A 16,701-nucleotide genomic window follows, 5' to 3' on the forward strand; every position below is an offset into this window, starting at 1 on the left:
GAACATTGTTATCATTATTTAAGGGGATGGCAGTACATCAGAAAAATTTCGACTTTGCATCTTGTTATGTTGACTTTTCATTTCAAAATTTTGACATTCCATAACTGTGATATTGTATCTGATATTTTGAACCTTTTTTGTTTGTGAAAAAATAGACATTGTATCATATAAGCGCGTGTGGTATTGTGTGTTATTTTCCCCGTGTCACTGTTTTGTATGATCTAAAGGTCACGTACAGTTTTTTGAGCTTCAGTTTACTGTTCAGGTTGTATGGTATACTATAACTCGATGATTGTCAGGGCCATGTATAGTATCGAGGAAAGATCCAGTTTTTCCCATGTAGGTGTTTGTCACCTGTACCGAACAATGCTAGTTCTGTTTTGGTGACATATTTGCCTTACTCTAGAGATCAATCAGGATGCTAACCAACTCGAAATCATTTGTGATTCCATTTCCTAAGGCCGGATCTCGAAAGAGATACTTTGAGCAGACTTTTGTTAATGAAACGGAGGTAAACGACAAACGCAAATGAACATATCTATAATTGAATTCGTAATGAGTTGGAAAATCGAGAACAGTGAAACAACTTCCAGCCTCCACTGGGATTCGAACCCGGGCCTCGTGATTTCAATCACTCTTTTTACACCTGACGAAGGACCAGGGTGTCCGAAAATTTGTGTAGCGTGTAGTTATATATATTCTATTCTAAATATTATGTTGGATTTAAAGGCATTACATGTTGTCCTTTTCTTTTCTACTATTATTTCTATCCAACACGAGGAACATTTCATCATGCGTATATATATATATATATATATATATATATATATATATATATATATATATATATATATATATATATATATATATATATATATATATATATATATATAAACGTAAATGCTGTTGTTTCACTTTGTTGGTTTACGAACTTGTACACTTAAACAGTGATATTCTAAGCAGGCGTTTTAAAACAATTAGTGTTTATTATGTTTATTATTTCCATATTAGCATTACTTGATTCTCGTTCTTGTGATAGTTTGTAAATTGCATCTGGCAACAACAGAATGAATGATGTCATCACGGCAAATCAGTTGAATTATTATTGAATTATTTTTTTCTGTAAAATATTTAACTCATTTAATTACCAAAGGAAAATAATACTTCTACAAAAAAAAAAAAAAAAAAAATAGGTTGCATTTGCATGAAAATGGAGCAACTGACAGCTGTAGGCAAACTTATACCAAAAAGATCAAATGTTAAGGATAAATCAACACGAAGATTATAAAAGGAATGTAAAGCTTATATTATAAACCGCTCCCTGGCAGGTTCGAAGGTTTGGCCTTTTATTCAATTTAACATATTACTTGAGTTTTCTTTCTATTCAAAACAGTCGTTACAATACATGTGCTACTGCAGGGATGTGCTCAGGATTTCCTGAGTGCCCGGTATACTGATTGCCGTCCTGGGGGAGGGGTCTAAGGGGAAGGGAGTTTCCCCTCCCCTTTGAGAAATTTTTCGATATTTGAAGGTTCTCAAATGCCAAATGCTGGCACTTGTGTAGCTTTTTAAGCAAATACACAATTACTAGTTTTGCTATCAGTTTACATTTTAAAATTTTAATTAGTGAGATATGTTACGCAACTGGTAAAAGATATTAGTTTGTTTCAAAGAGATTTTACAAGGGACCGATTGAGAGCCGTAAGTAATGTTTCTTGCATGCGTAACTGATGCATTATTAGTCTGTATGATTTTGGCATAGACTAGGCCCAATTTATGTTGAATACGGTACATTGTAGGGAATGTCGGGATTTTAGATTTTAGTGCTGGGCGGGATTACGATTTTTAAGACAGTGCTGCATGGGCGGTAGTTTTTAGTGCTGGGCGGGGCCGTCCAGTGCCGCCCAGCGTGGGCACATCCCTGCACTGTAATATCTCGTTTACTCTGACCTCTTACCTTTGACTTCATAAATTGCAAACAAGAAAACGACCACACGACTAAATTTATGCTCTCATATGATAAACGTGGGAAAGTACAATAAATAAATTTAAAAAAATATGTTAACTTTGTCTGAATGCAGTGTTTAGTATAAGTCATTTATATCGCTTCAATAATAGTTTCAATTTTTCTAGCGCGAATATCATTAAAAAAAAAACACTTGCTATGTACTTGCTATAAAAAACTTGCTATAAACTTGCTATAGTGTATCAAGTATCAAGTATATATGTATAGTATATACTATTATAATTATTTATTAAAAATTATATTAAACATCATAATTAAATTATAATTATATAATAAACACTTGCTATGTAAACTTGTTATAATTTTTTTGTTAACTTAGTAGACTGAATCAGTATATAGTATAAGTAATTTATATCGCTTCCAAAATGTTTTCAATTTTTATAGCGCGAATATCATTTTAAGAAAACACTTGCTATGTACTTGCTACAAAATACTTGCTACAAACTTGCTACAGTATATCTAGTATATAGTATATGTATACATAGTTTTTATTATTATAGTTATATATTAAAAAATTATTAAAATTTATTAAATATTGTATTAAGAATGATAATTAAATTAAAATTATAAAATAGACACTTGCTATGTACTTGCTATGTTAACTAGCTATAAAAAAAATATGTTAACTTAGTAGACTGGATGCAGTGTATAGTAGAAGTCATTTATATCGCTTCAATAAGTGTTTCAATTTTTCTAGCGCGAATATCATTTAAAAAAAACACTTTTTTTGCCCTCCGTTTATTTCAACTATACATTAATATACAAATAACATATCCATTCAAAAATAGCAAAAATTAAATAAAAATGAAGTTGAGAATTACCATGCAGTATAATAACGACCAACGTGGCGGATAGAAAACAAATAAATATAATAAGAACAATTAGGAGAAGTACTACAATTGATAGAAACACTACAAGAATCCCAGACTTACTTACAAAAATATTACAACGAATAGCAGCAAAATATAAGATTTGAGGATGCGGAAATTGCGAAATATTAAATATTTGAGATATTTATTAATGAGGAGAAAGCATCCTTGCGTTCCTCGAAATTAATTTTATTCTTATTATTCTTTTTGTTATGTCTAAATATATAGTTCTCCACCTTTAATGCAAACGTGAACTTATGAAATAAATTCATTAAAACTTAAGGTCTTGTTTTGACGCTTGGTACTGAAAATATTGAACTTAAGATGAAGAATGAGAATGAGAAAATTATAACCGTGACGTTTCTTTAATAAAACCCAAAGAAAAAATCCTCTTTTGTGAAGTGAATATTTATACCAATAACCTTACTGACTACTTCCCCTGTAAAAGAAGAAGTGCTGTGACACTCCCAGAAAAGGTGATGAATGGTTTCAATTTCAATTTTACAGAATGAACATAACGTGTTGTCAGAGATACCTATGAGTTTAAGGAATCTGTTGGTTGGAAGAATTCTATGTAAGAAACGGAATTGAAAGTAGGAGAGTCTCGTCTCAGAAATAGAGTGCCAGGGCACACTGAAAATGATACTCCAATCGTGACAGGTGAAACCCCTATAAACTCTGCAAAACACTACTATATCTGTTCTGAAAATGCTCCTGTTAGTAGGAAGACTATGTGGCGTGATAAGTTATAAATAAAGGCTACGAGAAATTAAATTACCATGACAAAAGAATTATTTAAAACAAAAATACAAATATAACAACAATAATAAAACTATATTCTGCAATTGATGCTAAGTTTGCTCCGATTTTATTGAACGCGGTTTACGAAATACCAATTGGGTGATTTCGACCATTCATCTACAATTTTTTTATCTCCTCACATCTGGTCCTCCAAATAAAGAAGTACAAAAAAAAGAAGCAGAAACAGGTAATTAACTGCGTGGGTTTAAATTAAATTGTCCGTAACGGAGTATGAAAGAATTTTCATGCCATGTGTCGATATACAGTTGTACTCTTTACGACCTGGAAGAAAAAAGATCAGTCTATTTCAGCGTTTTATTTTGCCCGAATTTATTTAAATATTCACATTAATTTGACTTAATATAGATTTGACATTCGTGGTATCTACTTTAGGTTCGTTGATATATCCGCGGTAAAATTTGGTAGCCTTGCTGACCGATCAAATAGATCGAGAAAATTATATAGAGTCACATAACATTTATGTATCCAACCAAATTAGGGTAATGCTTGCCTTCAAAAACAAGTAATCTTCTACGACTGTTTTAACCAATTTAACCGCCAAAAAAAGTGATACATTGGTCAAATATTGTCTGCATTTTGCTTCTTTGTGGGCAAAACTTTACCCAAATTAGGTTGGATACATATTAATTAAGTAACCATTGATGGATCAAATATTCGCACAACTTTTTTTTATACTTTATTACAGTGCATTATTCATAATATAAATGAACGAATATGTAGATATATTGTACACTGTCTATATCACACCGTTATATTGGAGGGTGTAACGCGTATCTCCTATAGTGCCGTACCAATCCCGTTAAGCCACAAAAGGAGCTATTTGCGTTGAGTAATCGATAATAATAATAATCCTACTCGACTAAACTAGTCGTGACTATAGCAGTGAAAACAATCACCTTTATTTTTATTCTATTCTTATTATTCTTATTCTAATTCTTATTATTTGGTTTGGCCAACCTTTTGGTATTGTTCATGTTGGAGTATATATATATGCCGCTTTAATAACTGACACGGAATGGAATGGAATCTCTGACATGGTAGATTGCACACTGACAGAGGTAATACAGTTATTGTGCTTGCCGATGGAATACCACCTATTTCATTTTCACATTTGTTCCAACGATTCCTTTGACTGAGCAACTGATTCAGCCGATCACTGATTTGTATTTCTGATATCGGAAAGTTTAATCATTAGTGGAGACGTTCAATGCCTACAGTAGCCCCGTGGAAGGTTCACAATGGAGTAGAACTGGAATTAACGAAAACCAGGTAATAAACTTTATTCTTCTTTTTTTGTATCTATTTATTTACATGGAAAACATAAATAAAAATAACTGCAACAAGAAGATGCCTCGTTGAAGGAAAGATGTGACTCCCTAGAAGCCGACCTCACTCAATAAGAGCAAGCAAATCAATTGAAAAAGCAGGAACGACATTCCCGTCGTAGTAATGTGCGGACTGTGTCGGGCCTTAAAACAACCGAAAATGATGACTGTACGACTGAAAAAAATTGCGACAGAAATATTCAACAAAGTTGGAGAACCAGGGTACAGGATAGAGGGGGCCCACCGTGCTATAGACTATACGCTTAAGATCAAAGTGTAAAATGGAAAGTTTTTTTGAAAGGTTAATCATATATTGTATACCCCTGTTTCATCTCAGGACTGTGGGCCATGGATCATGCAACCTCAGTCGCCCGACCCGACGGGATACTACCCGGTGTAATTTATTACCCGAATCATACGCAAAAACCTGTATCGAACAATACTAGTTCTGTTTTGGTGACATATTTGCCTTACTCTAGAGGTCAAACTAACCAACTCAATATATATATATATATATATATATATATATATATATATATATATATATATATATATATATATATATATATATATATATATATAGAAAAGATAAGGACAACATGTAATGCCTTTAAATCCAACATAATATTTAGAATAGAATAGATATAACTACACGCTACACAAATTTTCGGACACTCTGGTCCTTCGTCAGGTGTAAAAAGAGTGATTGAAATCACGTTAGTCTACCGTAAGCCCCAGACTGCTCAAAGTGCTTGAACCCGGAAAGAAAAGCCATATCCCTATTGAGACCATGACAGTGTGAACGTACTTTAAGGATCAATTCGACTTCCTTCAAGTTTCTTTTATTATGTGTAAAAGTTAGTTGGCCTGACGTTTCGATCCTAGGATCTTCTTCAGAGGCTAAAAAAAAAAGAAAAAAGCCTCTGAAGAAGATCCTGCTAGGATTACTGGTTTCTGCTGAATTGAGCAGAAGTTTTAGAAATTTGGATTATTTTAATCCGCGTCGGATTATTTTAATCCGATTCCGTCGTAATTGCAAAGGAGTTGTTTTGGTTTATCTGGGACGGCAAATCGTTTCTGATGTTTAAACCGAATGGTGCCGTGGTCTTTAGGTTTAGTTCCCAGAAATTTTCTTTACCTTTCCTAGATTTATCTGTCCAAGAATCGTTTTGGTCAATGGCAATAACACGCAAATTCTGAATTGAATGATTTTGGAGATTGAAGTGATTTGCAACAGGTTGGTTGATCTTTTTTGTTTTGATCGCCGATCTATGTTGTGTCAGTCTCATTCTAAGAGTGTTTTTTGACTCTCCAACGTATTGTAAGTTACAAATATTGCAGTAGATGAGGTAAATGACATTTTTGGATAGGCAGTTAATTTTGTGCCGAATTTGGAACGTGCGTTTGGTTTGGTTGCTCTGAAAGGCACCAGTCGAATCGACAAGTGAGCACGTTTTGCAATTTTGTGTACAGGGCGATGATCCTGTAGTTTCTGTTTTGCTTTCCCCTAATGGGGTGTCATCCCGAAAGGATGCCCGAACTAAAATATCCCGTAGGTTGCTGGGTCTTTTAAATGCGATGACAGGTATAGTTCTGAGAAAACTGATTTCAGGCGTTCGGTGCCTTGAAGTAGGTGAAAATTCCTTCTGAATGATATTAGCCAGTGGTGGGAGACCAGGGTGGAATTCAGTAACCAATGGTACCCTTTTGGAACTGGTTTGACGAGTTTTGTACGTCAATGTTTCTGTACGGGGTTTGCTTTTAGCCTTTTTGATGGCATTTTCAATAGTACCCCGAAAATACTGTCTGTTTAGGAGGTGTTGTGACAGTTCTTTAGTGCGTGAATCAAAATCGACTTCAGAGGAGCAAATGCGTCGAATGCGCAACGCTTGACTGTACGGAATATTTCTGGTACAGTGACTTGGATGGCAACTGCTTGGTAAGAGGTAGTTGTGCTTGTTCGTGGGTTTATTGAACAAATCTGTTTTGAGTGAACCATTTTGTAGGGTCACAGTGGTGTCCAGGAAGTGAACGCCATGTCCAAAAAAATCAGCAGTAAATTTGATAGTGTGATGAAACGAGTTTATGTCATCAATTAAGAGTTTTAGATTTGGCTCGCCATGGGTCCATATCATGAAGATATCGTCAATGAAACGTAACCACGTGTGTGGTTTCAAGTTTTGTCGAGATAGAAATTCTTTCTCGAGGTTTCCCATAAAGATGTTGGCAAAAGACGGTGCCATTTTGGTACCCATTGCGGTGCCATGAATTTGGAGGTAGTATTTGTTGCCAAATACCAGATTATTGTTGGTCAAGATAAGTTGCATTAGTTCGGCCAATTCTTTCTTCGTGGGGGTTTTGCCGCGTTTTTGTTTGAATGCTTTTGTGCAGGCCGAAATGCCCTCTTCGTTAGGGATATTTGTGTATAACGAAGACACATCCAAGGTAACTAACAGAGTGGATAGGGGAAGATTTTTTATTTCCCCAATTTTCCGGATGAAATCCGTAGTGTCCTGCACATAGGACGGTAGGGCCGAAACAAGAGGTTGGATGAGAAGACCCACGAATTTGGAAATTTTTTTCAGTCGCTGTACCATTACCCGATATTATGGGCCTCCCGGGATTGCCTTCTTTGTGAATTTTAGGCAGAAAATAAAAGCGACCAGGTTTTGGGTCGTTTTCAAGGAGGTTTTGGCCTAACTTGCGGTCAATGGAACCGTTAGAGACTATCTTTTGGATGACTCTTTTCACGTTTTGTGTGATTTCTTGAGTAGGATCAGAATCCAGGAGTTTGTAGTGTTGAGGGTTGCCGAGTAGTCTGTTGGCTTCCTCTCTGTAGAATTGTTTGCCCATAGCGACAATTGCAGAACCCTTGTCGGCTGGCTTGATGACAATGTCATGATGACATTGTCATCGCGTTTCCGGAGTTCATGGATGGCCTGTCTCTCAGTTTTGTTGAGATTGTCGCGGAAGTCTGGGGCAGAGGTCTGTGTTTTAACATCCTCTTCAATAGCCGAAATAAATGATTCAAGAGGCGCACAATGGGCCTTGGGAGGATTCCACGAGCTTTTTGGCTATATATATATATATATATATATATATATATATATATATATATATATATATATAATATACCTTTACGGTAACTGACAGTATGATGTTACTCGAGTTTCACGCCTGAACGGCGATCATCAGACAACATGACATACTATATATTATTTGCTCTACTCTTATGTATTGCGCACTCTTGGAGCAGGAACTGACCAATTGAATCTTTGTTATATATGGGCCTAGCTTTATTGCCTATATTGCGCCGTAATCTGGACCCATGGCTATTGACAAGTCCACTTGCAATTTGCTGATCATGGAGTCTGACGTGTCATGAAGCAAGCTAGTCTGGCCCTGGTTAAATGCAGAGTCTTTCATGCCAGCCACCCAGTGCACTCTAGCGTATCATTCGGTTACACCTACTTTGCACTGGAAACGGTTGTACGAGTGACATTAAATTTAGTTCTATATATCTTCTGTGTATAGGCTACTTCTGTGTTTTTTAATGTTGCCTATCATACAAATATGCTTTCATACTGACTACAATTCACCAGTGTTGTACTCGCGTACTTTAATCCGAGTACTGATTGCCTCCAAGTACCACAGTTCGAGTACTAGTGTCTACTAGAATGTCACAAGAAGGGGAAATTTGGATGGTTGTCGTTTTTTAGTATGAGAATGCCTCAAGGGTGGGGGGGGGGGGTGGTAATGCTTTTTTACGAGTATAGTGAAGGGAGGCCATTATAGGTCAAACGAAATCAAACAAGATTGATCATCCACTAAAACAGGGCATCTCAAGAAGGAAATTTTTAGCTATATCACATTACTTATTATGTCATTTATAATGATTTCCTTTTTATGTTAAGTATGATCATTTTATTTATTTATTTCTATTTTTCTTATTAATTTATTTTATGTTATTTATATTATATTTATATTAATTTTACTTTTCATATCATCAACCTAACCCCTTAATAAAATTTTGCTTTTCTGTTTGTTTTTCTTCTATATTTTTGTATAACGAAGTACCGTTGCATCGAGTGAGTACCAAGTAAAGTCTTTGCGTATATAGTATTGTAGCACCCGGCTTCTGGTACGGAAAGATAAAATCGAGTATACGTTAAATGCATTAACGCTTGGGTATCTAACTGCACTTGAGTTCCTATTACTTTAAAAGTACCACAGCATCGCAGTTTGCATGCAGTGCCTGTTGTGTTTTCTGGACTATGCGATAAGACTCTCATTATGCCGATCTCGGTCTCGATTCGGACACGAATCATCAGAGCTCCATCTTGATTTGTCTGGTATTCCCAAAACGGGACTGGGAAGCTGTTCATACAGCATTTAGCTAACTCTTGACGATGATCATTTAATTAACCTAACCACTGCTGTAGCTACAATTAAACTATTAAAAACAAATCATTTCATTTTCACGAATCGCAACCATTATACATTTAGAAAAAAAATAACATGTAAACTGGTTTCCAAATTTCAAGCTGTAAATTTTTGTTTTGAAGGGAGCCTTTAAACGAATTTACACGTCCACTCCGTTCGTTTTACATTACCAAAATTGCACAGTAACCTGTAAATCCCTTTGTCAGGGCCCTGGAAAATTTCCTTTAAAGTTACTGTTAATAAAAACTCAGATGGAATGAAGTGAACAATTGAACACTTTGCAGACAAATGTGGAATTGACGCGATACGATATGTTGTCAATTAAACATTTTGCATAACATGGTGCAATTTACTCAGACAATTTGAATGAAGTGAAAAATTAAACATTTTGCAGAAAAATTGTCAAATGCTCTGTTAATGCAACTAACCCTCCAGCATTTTTCTGATTTTTGATAACATATTATCTTGTTATTTAAACATTTTACTGAAAAATATTGACTTATTGGGGCAAAATTTTCTTATGATATGGCACTTTTAAGCTTCCGTATTGGGAGACGTAAAATAAAAGTACAACTTGGGAAAAACAACCAAACACTGAATTCCAGATGAAAACGCACAATAGCTATTGTTCCAAAATGAATCAAACTGCTGACTAAACGGGACAACCGTCATATGTATAACACGTGGCCTATAGCCTAAAGGCATGGGGCTCGACGAAAATCAGGTTATGGCTGGCTGCCAGAGATGTTTTCAAACAATACCGTTCCGCACCATGGACTACTGTTCCTATTCGTTACCCGATCTATACTTATATTTATATATTATTAGAGAAAACCAGAGAAATAAGATATGACTCATAATTGACACATAAGGAGTAAGTTTTAGAAAATATATATATATATATATATATATATATATATATATATATATATATATATAAGTATATATATATATATATATATATATATATATATATATATATATACATATATATATATATACATATATATATATATATATATATATATATATATATATATATATATATATATATATATATATATATATATATATATAAATGAAAATCGTAATGAGTTGGAAAATCAAGAACAGTGAAAAAACTTTCAGCCTCCACCGGGATTCGAACCACGGGCCTATATATATATATATATATATATATATATATGGCATTAATTCCAGGTGAAGAGTGCTCAATATACCTGGGTATAGAGCTGGATAGATATAAATAATGTACACTCGTACAAAGTTTGCGCTATTACTCGAGTTTCATGCTTCTTCGCAATCGTCAGATAGCTAATGATCAGGTTGTCTGGCTGTAGCGTGGTGCTGTCATGTTTTCCGCTTTTTTCTGTGTCGACACTTTGACAAAAGCTCAGTTCTTTTGTTCAGCAGATTTTGGTTTCTCAGCCGAAGTATTTCCACCTTCTCCTCAATGCAGAGATTACATTGATCCGATGTACGCATTTGTGTATTAGATTCTCGGATTATTTTCCACGCGATGCTAAAATCTTTTCTTTGCTTTTTGAGCTCCCAAACGTATTTTGATAGTTCTGTTTCCTTCGCGTGTCTTTCGTGGTTGAGTGATTTTTTGTACGGCCCCCCTGATAATCCAACGTATGTCTTTTGTTCGCCCCCCGATGTTACGTCCGCTCTGTATATTACTGCCTCGGTCAGACATTTACCTCCGAGGGGGCAGGCCTGCTTGTCCCTGCAGTTGCATTTTCTTTCACTTGCGTCTGGTTTTTCGTTGCTGATAAACATAGGAGCAACTTTTCTAAGACTTATACAGAAGCACTTTCCCCCCACACACAAACTCCGGAAAATCTTCAATAGAAATACGCTTAAGATAAGCTACAGCTGCACCAAGAACATAAAATCAATCATCAAATCACACAACAGCTGATCATTAGCTATCTGACGATTGCGAAGAAGCATGAAACTCGAGTAATAGCGCAAACTTTGTACGAGTGTACATTATTTATATATATATATATATATATATATATATATATATATATATATATATATATATATATATACCAAGACCTAGTGGCTGACTGCGAGAGCAGAGGATGGTCTACATACTACTTTCCGATAGAAGTAGGAAGCAGAGGCTTTTGCAACACATCAGTCAACAAATGTCTTGCATCCTTGGGCATCCCTAAAGGAAAGAAGAAGGCTATAACCGATACAGCAGCCAATATCACACTCAGAGCGAGCTACATCATCTGGCTATGCAGAAACTCAAAGGCATTCAGACAGATGGAGCTATACAAACAACACCAGCAATTTGCTCTGAGGGAAGTGGGATGGTTTGAGCGCTCATAAAACCAGGTTTAACCCACCAAAGTCTGGTCCCAAGACCAGAGACCTCAGAGCAAACTAATCTAGACAGAGATATTCTGCATAAGGTGAATTTTTCCCTACTAAGTCACCTTCACAGAGTGATGTACCAGGAGTGCTTATCTTCAAACGGATAAAAAAAAGGCTCCGAAGGTGACAGCGCTGGTGTTCTACCAATGAACTATTCCTCCTATATATATATATATATATATATATATATATATATATATATATATATATATATATATACATATATATATATATATATATATATATATATATATATATATATATATATATATATATGTATACATGGATATAGATTTAACAAGAACGTTCTAGCATTCTCTTACACAAATTAACCAAGTTTGTTTGTGTCAGACAAAGCCCGACGTATAGCAATAAACTCGAGTAAAAACCCCCGAAGAGTATTTTATACTAGTGAAGGACTAAGCCAACATAAATCATAAATATATGATACGTGACAAGGCACAATTATAAAAACGACTGGCAGTTGCAGGATCAATATATGTACATACACATTTTTTTTTAAGCACATTGTACTTATTCTGGCACTGATTGGAAGTAAATAGAAAGTAGTTAACTAAACTCTCAGTTATTGCATAACTTTAATTCGCTACAACGAATGAGACGGGGCATGAGGGAACGTAAACTACACACTCTCCCTGTGCAGAAATTGCGCTTGTTGAGAACTGCTCCAGCTAAAATACTTAGGGGGAAGGGAGCCTGGGGGGGGGGGGGAGTGGGCGTCACGTTAAATAAGAGAACAATGACTAGTTGATTACCGTATATTTGAACAACGTAACAACATTGTATCGTTAAAGTGTTCTTTATGCAATACCGTACTCTGTTTACACACTTTAAAGCGGAATTATGAGTGGGGTGCTATCATGTTATTACCCCCTCTCTCCCCCTTTCTCCCAAGTGCTCCTTCCGCACATATGGTCGTTTAAATCTTATGAAAATCACATAGAAGTTTTTTTTGTGTGCATATTTGTGAGGGAGCACCACTGCCAAGCCCCACCCCCCCCCCCATTAGAACTATAGTCTTTCATTAAAGTTTGCTTTGTTACAAGTGAACCAACAACGCCAGGAATGACCCCATTGTTTTGAACATTTGTTGATTACTTTTTTTTTGGTCATTTATTTCATTTTCAGAGAGTAACATGAAGACCTTACTTTACCTGTTGCTGCTATGTGCAGCGATAAGGTTAACCCAGTCGGCTTGCCGTAAGTTCTTTACATTCTGTTGATTAGTTTGTTTGAAAAGAAAACAAAAGGAATAAGGGTGGTTTGTGTTTTAAAAATACAAACAACCTAGCTTCTTGTGTAGTAACGAATAAATTCCTCGTCAGTTATTATCTAGGCTTAGCCTGCATATAAACCTGTATATTAAATATACATATACATATAAATATATATATATATATATATATATATATATGTATGCACATTCATAAAAGAAACTATGTTTAACTTATTATTTAGCCACGGCGACAGTTGAAATGCACCGATTGGAACAGAGTGGTGACGAAGGTGATCCCATAACATTGAACTTTAACCTGGGATGTGAACTTGAAGAAGCGATTTACTCGATTGGTACGTTGACTTCAAAACTTTTACGATTTTTTGGTTATATATATACACACATACACACACCCGTACACACATATACACATATGTTTGTATTATATATATTTATATTATCATATTTGTTTGTTCTCTTAACTACTTCAGAAAACAGAGAAGGTTGAAAATAGTTCATGTCACATAGGCTTATGTGTGCTGCCAATACAATTTGTAACATAGCCTTCATATACAGATGATAACACTGTGTGTCGTATCTCTTTTCTTGTTGGTTTCAATGGCATTCACACGAACGCACCCATTTGCATACACGCATACACATACACGTGGACCAATGTATGTTTACTCATGAACCTGCAAAAAACTACGAAATAACCTAAAGTGGCTTGTACCTCAAATCGAAGTTATGCTAATGAACACATCGGTAACGGAATCTGCATTTATAATTATATGAACTGCAGCAAGCCTAATTTCCACAACGATAATGAAAATTTATTAAAGGCGAAACCTGCAGTACAATAGTCAACACTAATCATTAAATTATTTCCCTTTTTTAAACACTATCCTAGATTTGACCTATACTGATGTTGAGGCGAGTGCTACCACGGACTTCTCAGGTCCCACCACAGTCGATATCCCTACTGGTGTGCTCTTCTTCTCGACCATGCTTACCCTTGTGGATGATGACATTGTAGAAATTGACGAAACATTCTTGGTTGAAGTGGAAAGCATTGGAAGTACAGCATCTCCTACAGGAACCGTTTCGATCATCTTGGGCACCACACAGCTCACTACCACTGTTACCATCGAAGACGATGATACAGGTAAATATTTAAGCTTACATCGTTTAGAATTTCCTTTCGTATTTTTTTTTTAAAGTTTTGGTAGTCTCTCGTGTTTGGAAAGGAGTTTCCGAAGTAAGCAAATCCACAACCCCCCCACAGACATTCATAAAGACAAAACCTTTACACTCGATAAGTTAACGTGACGATACTTCGACAAACCTTTTACCATCTCAAGCGGTCAGATATTCATGCTCGCTATTCGATCATACAAACTGTTTCGATATTTCGACCAACATGCTATACAACACAACACGTGAGTGAACACACACACACACATATATATATATATTTATATATATATATATATATACATATATAGATATATACATATATATATATATATATATATATATATATATAGCCTATATACATATATATATATATATATATATATATATATATATATATATATATTTATTTATTTATATTTGTGAACCCTACTAACTAATAATACACTTCTGTTATCCATTCGTGTTGTTTCATTATGGTTTGCATGCTAGACTTTGTCGTCCAGCCAATCTGACAGTTGAGCCTCTGATGTGTAATAGGCTGTTTTCGCAAGAGAGAAGCAAACAGAATGTGGTTGGAAATGTATACATCCGCTCTACTGTCATTTTTCTTCTTCTTTATTTGTTGGCAATTTTAATTTTGTTTTTAATTTTGTGATTATTGTTGTTCTATAATAGATGATGTTACCTGTGACAGACTCTTTCCACTCACAGGATATAATGTTATGTCTTTTGTGCGTATAGTGCGTCATCTCCGACGGTTTGCAGTGAAAATAAGAAACCAAAATCGATCTTTCAAGAGAGAATGAAGGCTGAGAATTGCAAAATATATCACAGAGCTTGTGAAATTGATCCAAAAGCATCACAGCTTAATAGCTTCTCTGTTATTGAGATATATATATATACAACATTTTACAATTTATTCCATAGCAGTTTCAACGAGTTAGTTGCGCAATAACGCTTATGCTATCCATGTATATTAAATGAAATTATTACGCAATGCACTCATCTTTCTATTTACACTTGTTACATTCATTTTACCTGTTCTGTGATATAAATGGTTGAATTTGTGTACGTCGGTTCGTGTCTTGACGCAAATTAAAGGTCGGTGACAAATTTATTCTGAAATAATTCATTTTTATATACGTTTTCTGATATTACAGTGACTGTCAGCATAGCGCCGTCCTTGATACAACTGCAGGAAATGGATGGATCAACGGATCCTACAGCGACTTTGACCCTTGAGTGGTTTGGTCTTGTTGACCTCCCAAGCTTTACCGTTGGTAAGAAGCGAAATGTTGGTCTTTTGCCCCGTGATAATAATCATAGGAGTGTCCACATATAGCCATTGATTCTTATTTGATATTTGATAAGTGTGAGAATGAATTGGATAAAAATAAAAAATATATGTGTGTGTGGTGTATGTGTGTGTGTTTTCATAGTGTCTTTGTTTTAATACAAACTTACATAGGCGATACAAGATATATATATATATATATATATATATATATATATATATTTTTTTTCTTAGGTGTTGCCTACAATGCAGATACTACTGAAGATAGCGACCTAACCACTGGTGCGACTAGTTACGAACTGAGCCTTGGAACAACCAATTCCATAACCATCCCAATCGTGATTTCATCCGATGATATAGTAGAAGAACACGAATCGCTGACGGTCTCTCTAACAGACGTCGGTTATCCGAACGATTTTGGCAGAACTGACGGTATTTTCCTCCATTCAGAATCCGTCACGAGCGTCGTTGAAATTTTGGACGATGACACAAGTGAGTAGTACTATCCCATTTATCGCTCAATTGTTAAAGCAAGTGGCAGATAAAGCAAGACTTATACAGGTGCGTAGCTAGGAATTTGCCAAGGGAGGGCGTGAAACTGTAAATTCGGCATTGCAAACTATCTAGGCGTATCGCCACTATGATTGGCGCGAAGCGTACAAGAAAATTTTGGCTGAAAATGCCTCCCAGATCGCTGGAAATGGCACTTCCCAGGCCTTGTTAGTTGCATCTTAGGCTTTTAGCATTTTCTCTTTTGAAAATATATACTAGCGATATTTTAAAAACATTAAAACAAAATAAAAAATATGCTCAAGGGAGGGGGGGGGGGGTGGCGGCTCCCCCTTGCCCCCCCCTTGGCTACGCGCCTGGAATTATAGCCTATAGTATGGCAGGGGAAACGAAGGTATTCTTAATTAAAGTAGTATAGTTGAAAACCGATCACAATTAATATATACTACCTGTAATGTTCATATCTCGATGCACATATATATATATAGTGTTGTGAATAGAACATGTCAACAGATCAATTAATAAATAGGCCTTTATCTTTCAATATAGGCTACTCCAAAAGGTGGGACACAAAGTGTGGTCGC

At 35.4% G+C, this 16,701-nt stretch overlaps 1 protein-coding gene across 2 annotated transcripts in view; it reads left to right on the forward strand.

Moving 5' to 3' along the window:
- Positions 1-4,808: 4,808 nt before the first annotated feature.
- The window catches only part of LOC139969181 (uncharacterized), a 114,371-nt gene continuing 102,478 nt past the window's right edge, over positions 4,809-16,701 (forward strand). The window contains exons 1-6 of one of the 2 annotated variants that reach the window (XM_071974032.1): positions 4,809-4,986; positions 13,029-13,100; positions 13,359-13,469; positions 14,027-14,281; positions 15,474-15,593; positions 15,842-16,099. In XM_071974032.1, coding sequence (XP_071830133.1) covers positions 13,037-13,100; positions 13,359-13,469; positions 14,027-14,281; positions 15,474-15,593; positions 15,842-16,099 — 808 coding nt within the window. In that variant the 5' untranslated portion in view covers positions 4,809-4,986; positions 13,029-13,036. The remainder of the gene's footprint in view (positions 4,987-13,028; positions 13,101-13,358; positions 13,470-14,026; positions 14,282-15,473; positions 15,594-15,841; positions 16,100-16,701) is intronic. The other variant, XM_071974031.1, reaches the window with a different exon arrangement.

This window comes from Apostichopus japonicus, chromosome 6 (assembly GCF_037975245.1).
Source record: "Apostichopus japonicus isolate 1M-3 chromosome 6, ASM3797524v1, whole genome shotgun sequence".
In the NCBI taxonomy this organism is placed as follows: domain Eukaryota; kingdom Metazoa; phylum Echinodermata; class Holothuroidea; order Aspidochirotida; family Stichopodidae; genus Apostichopus; species Apostichopus japonicus.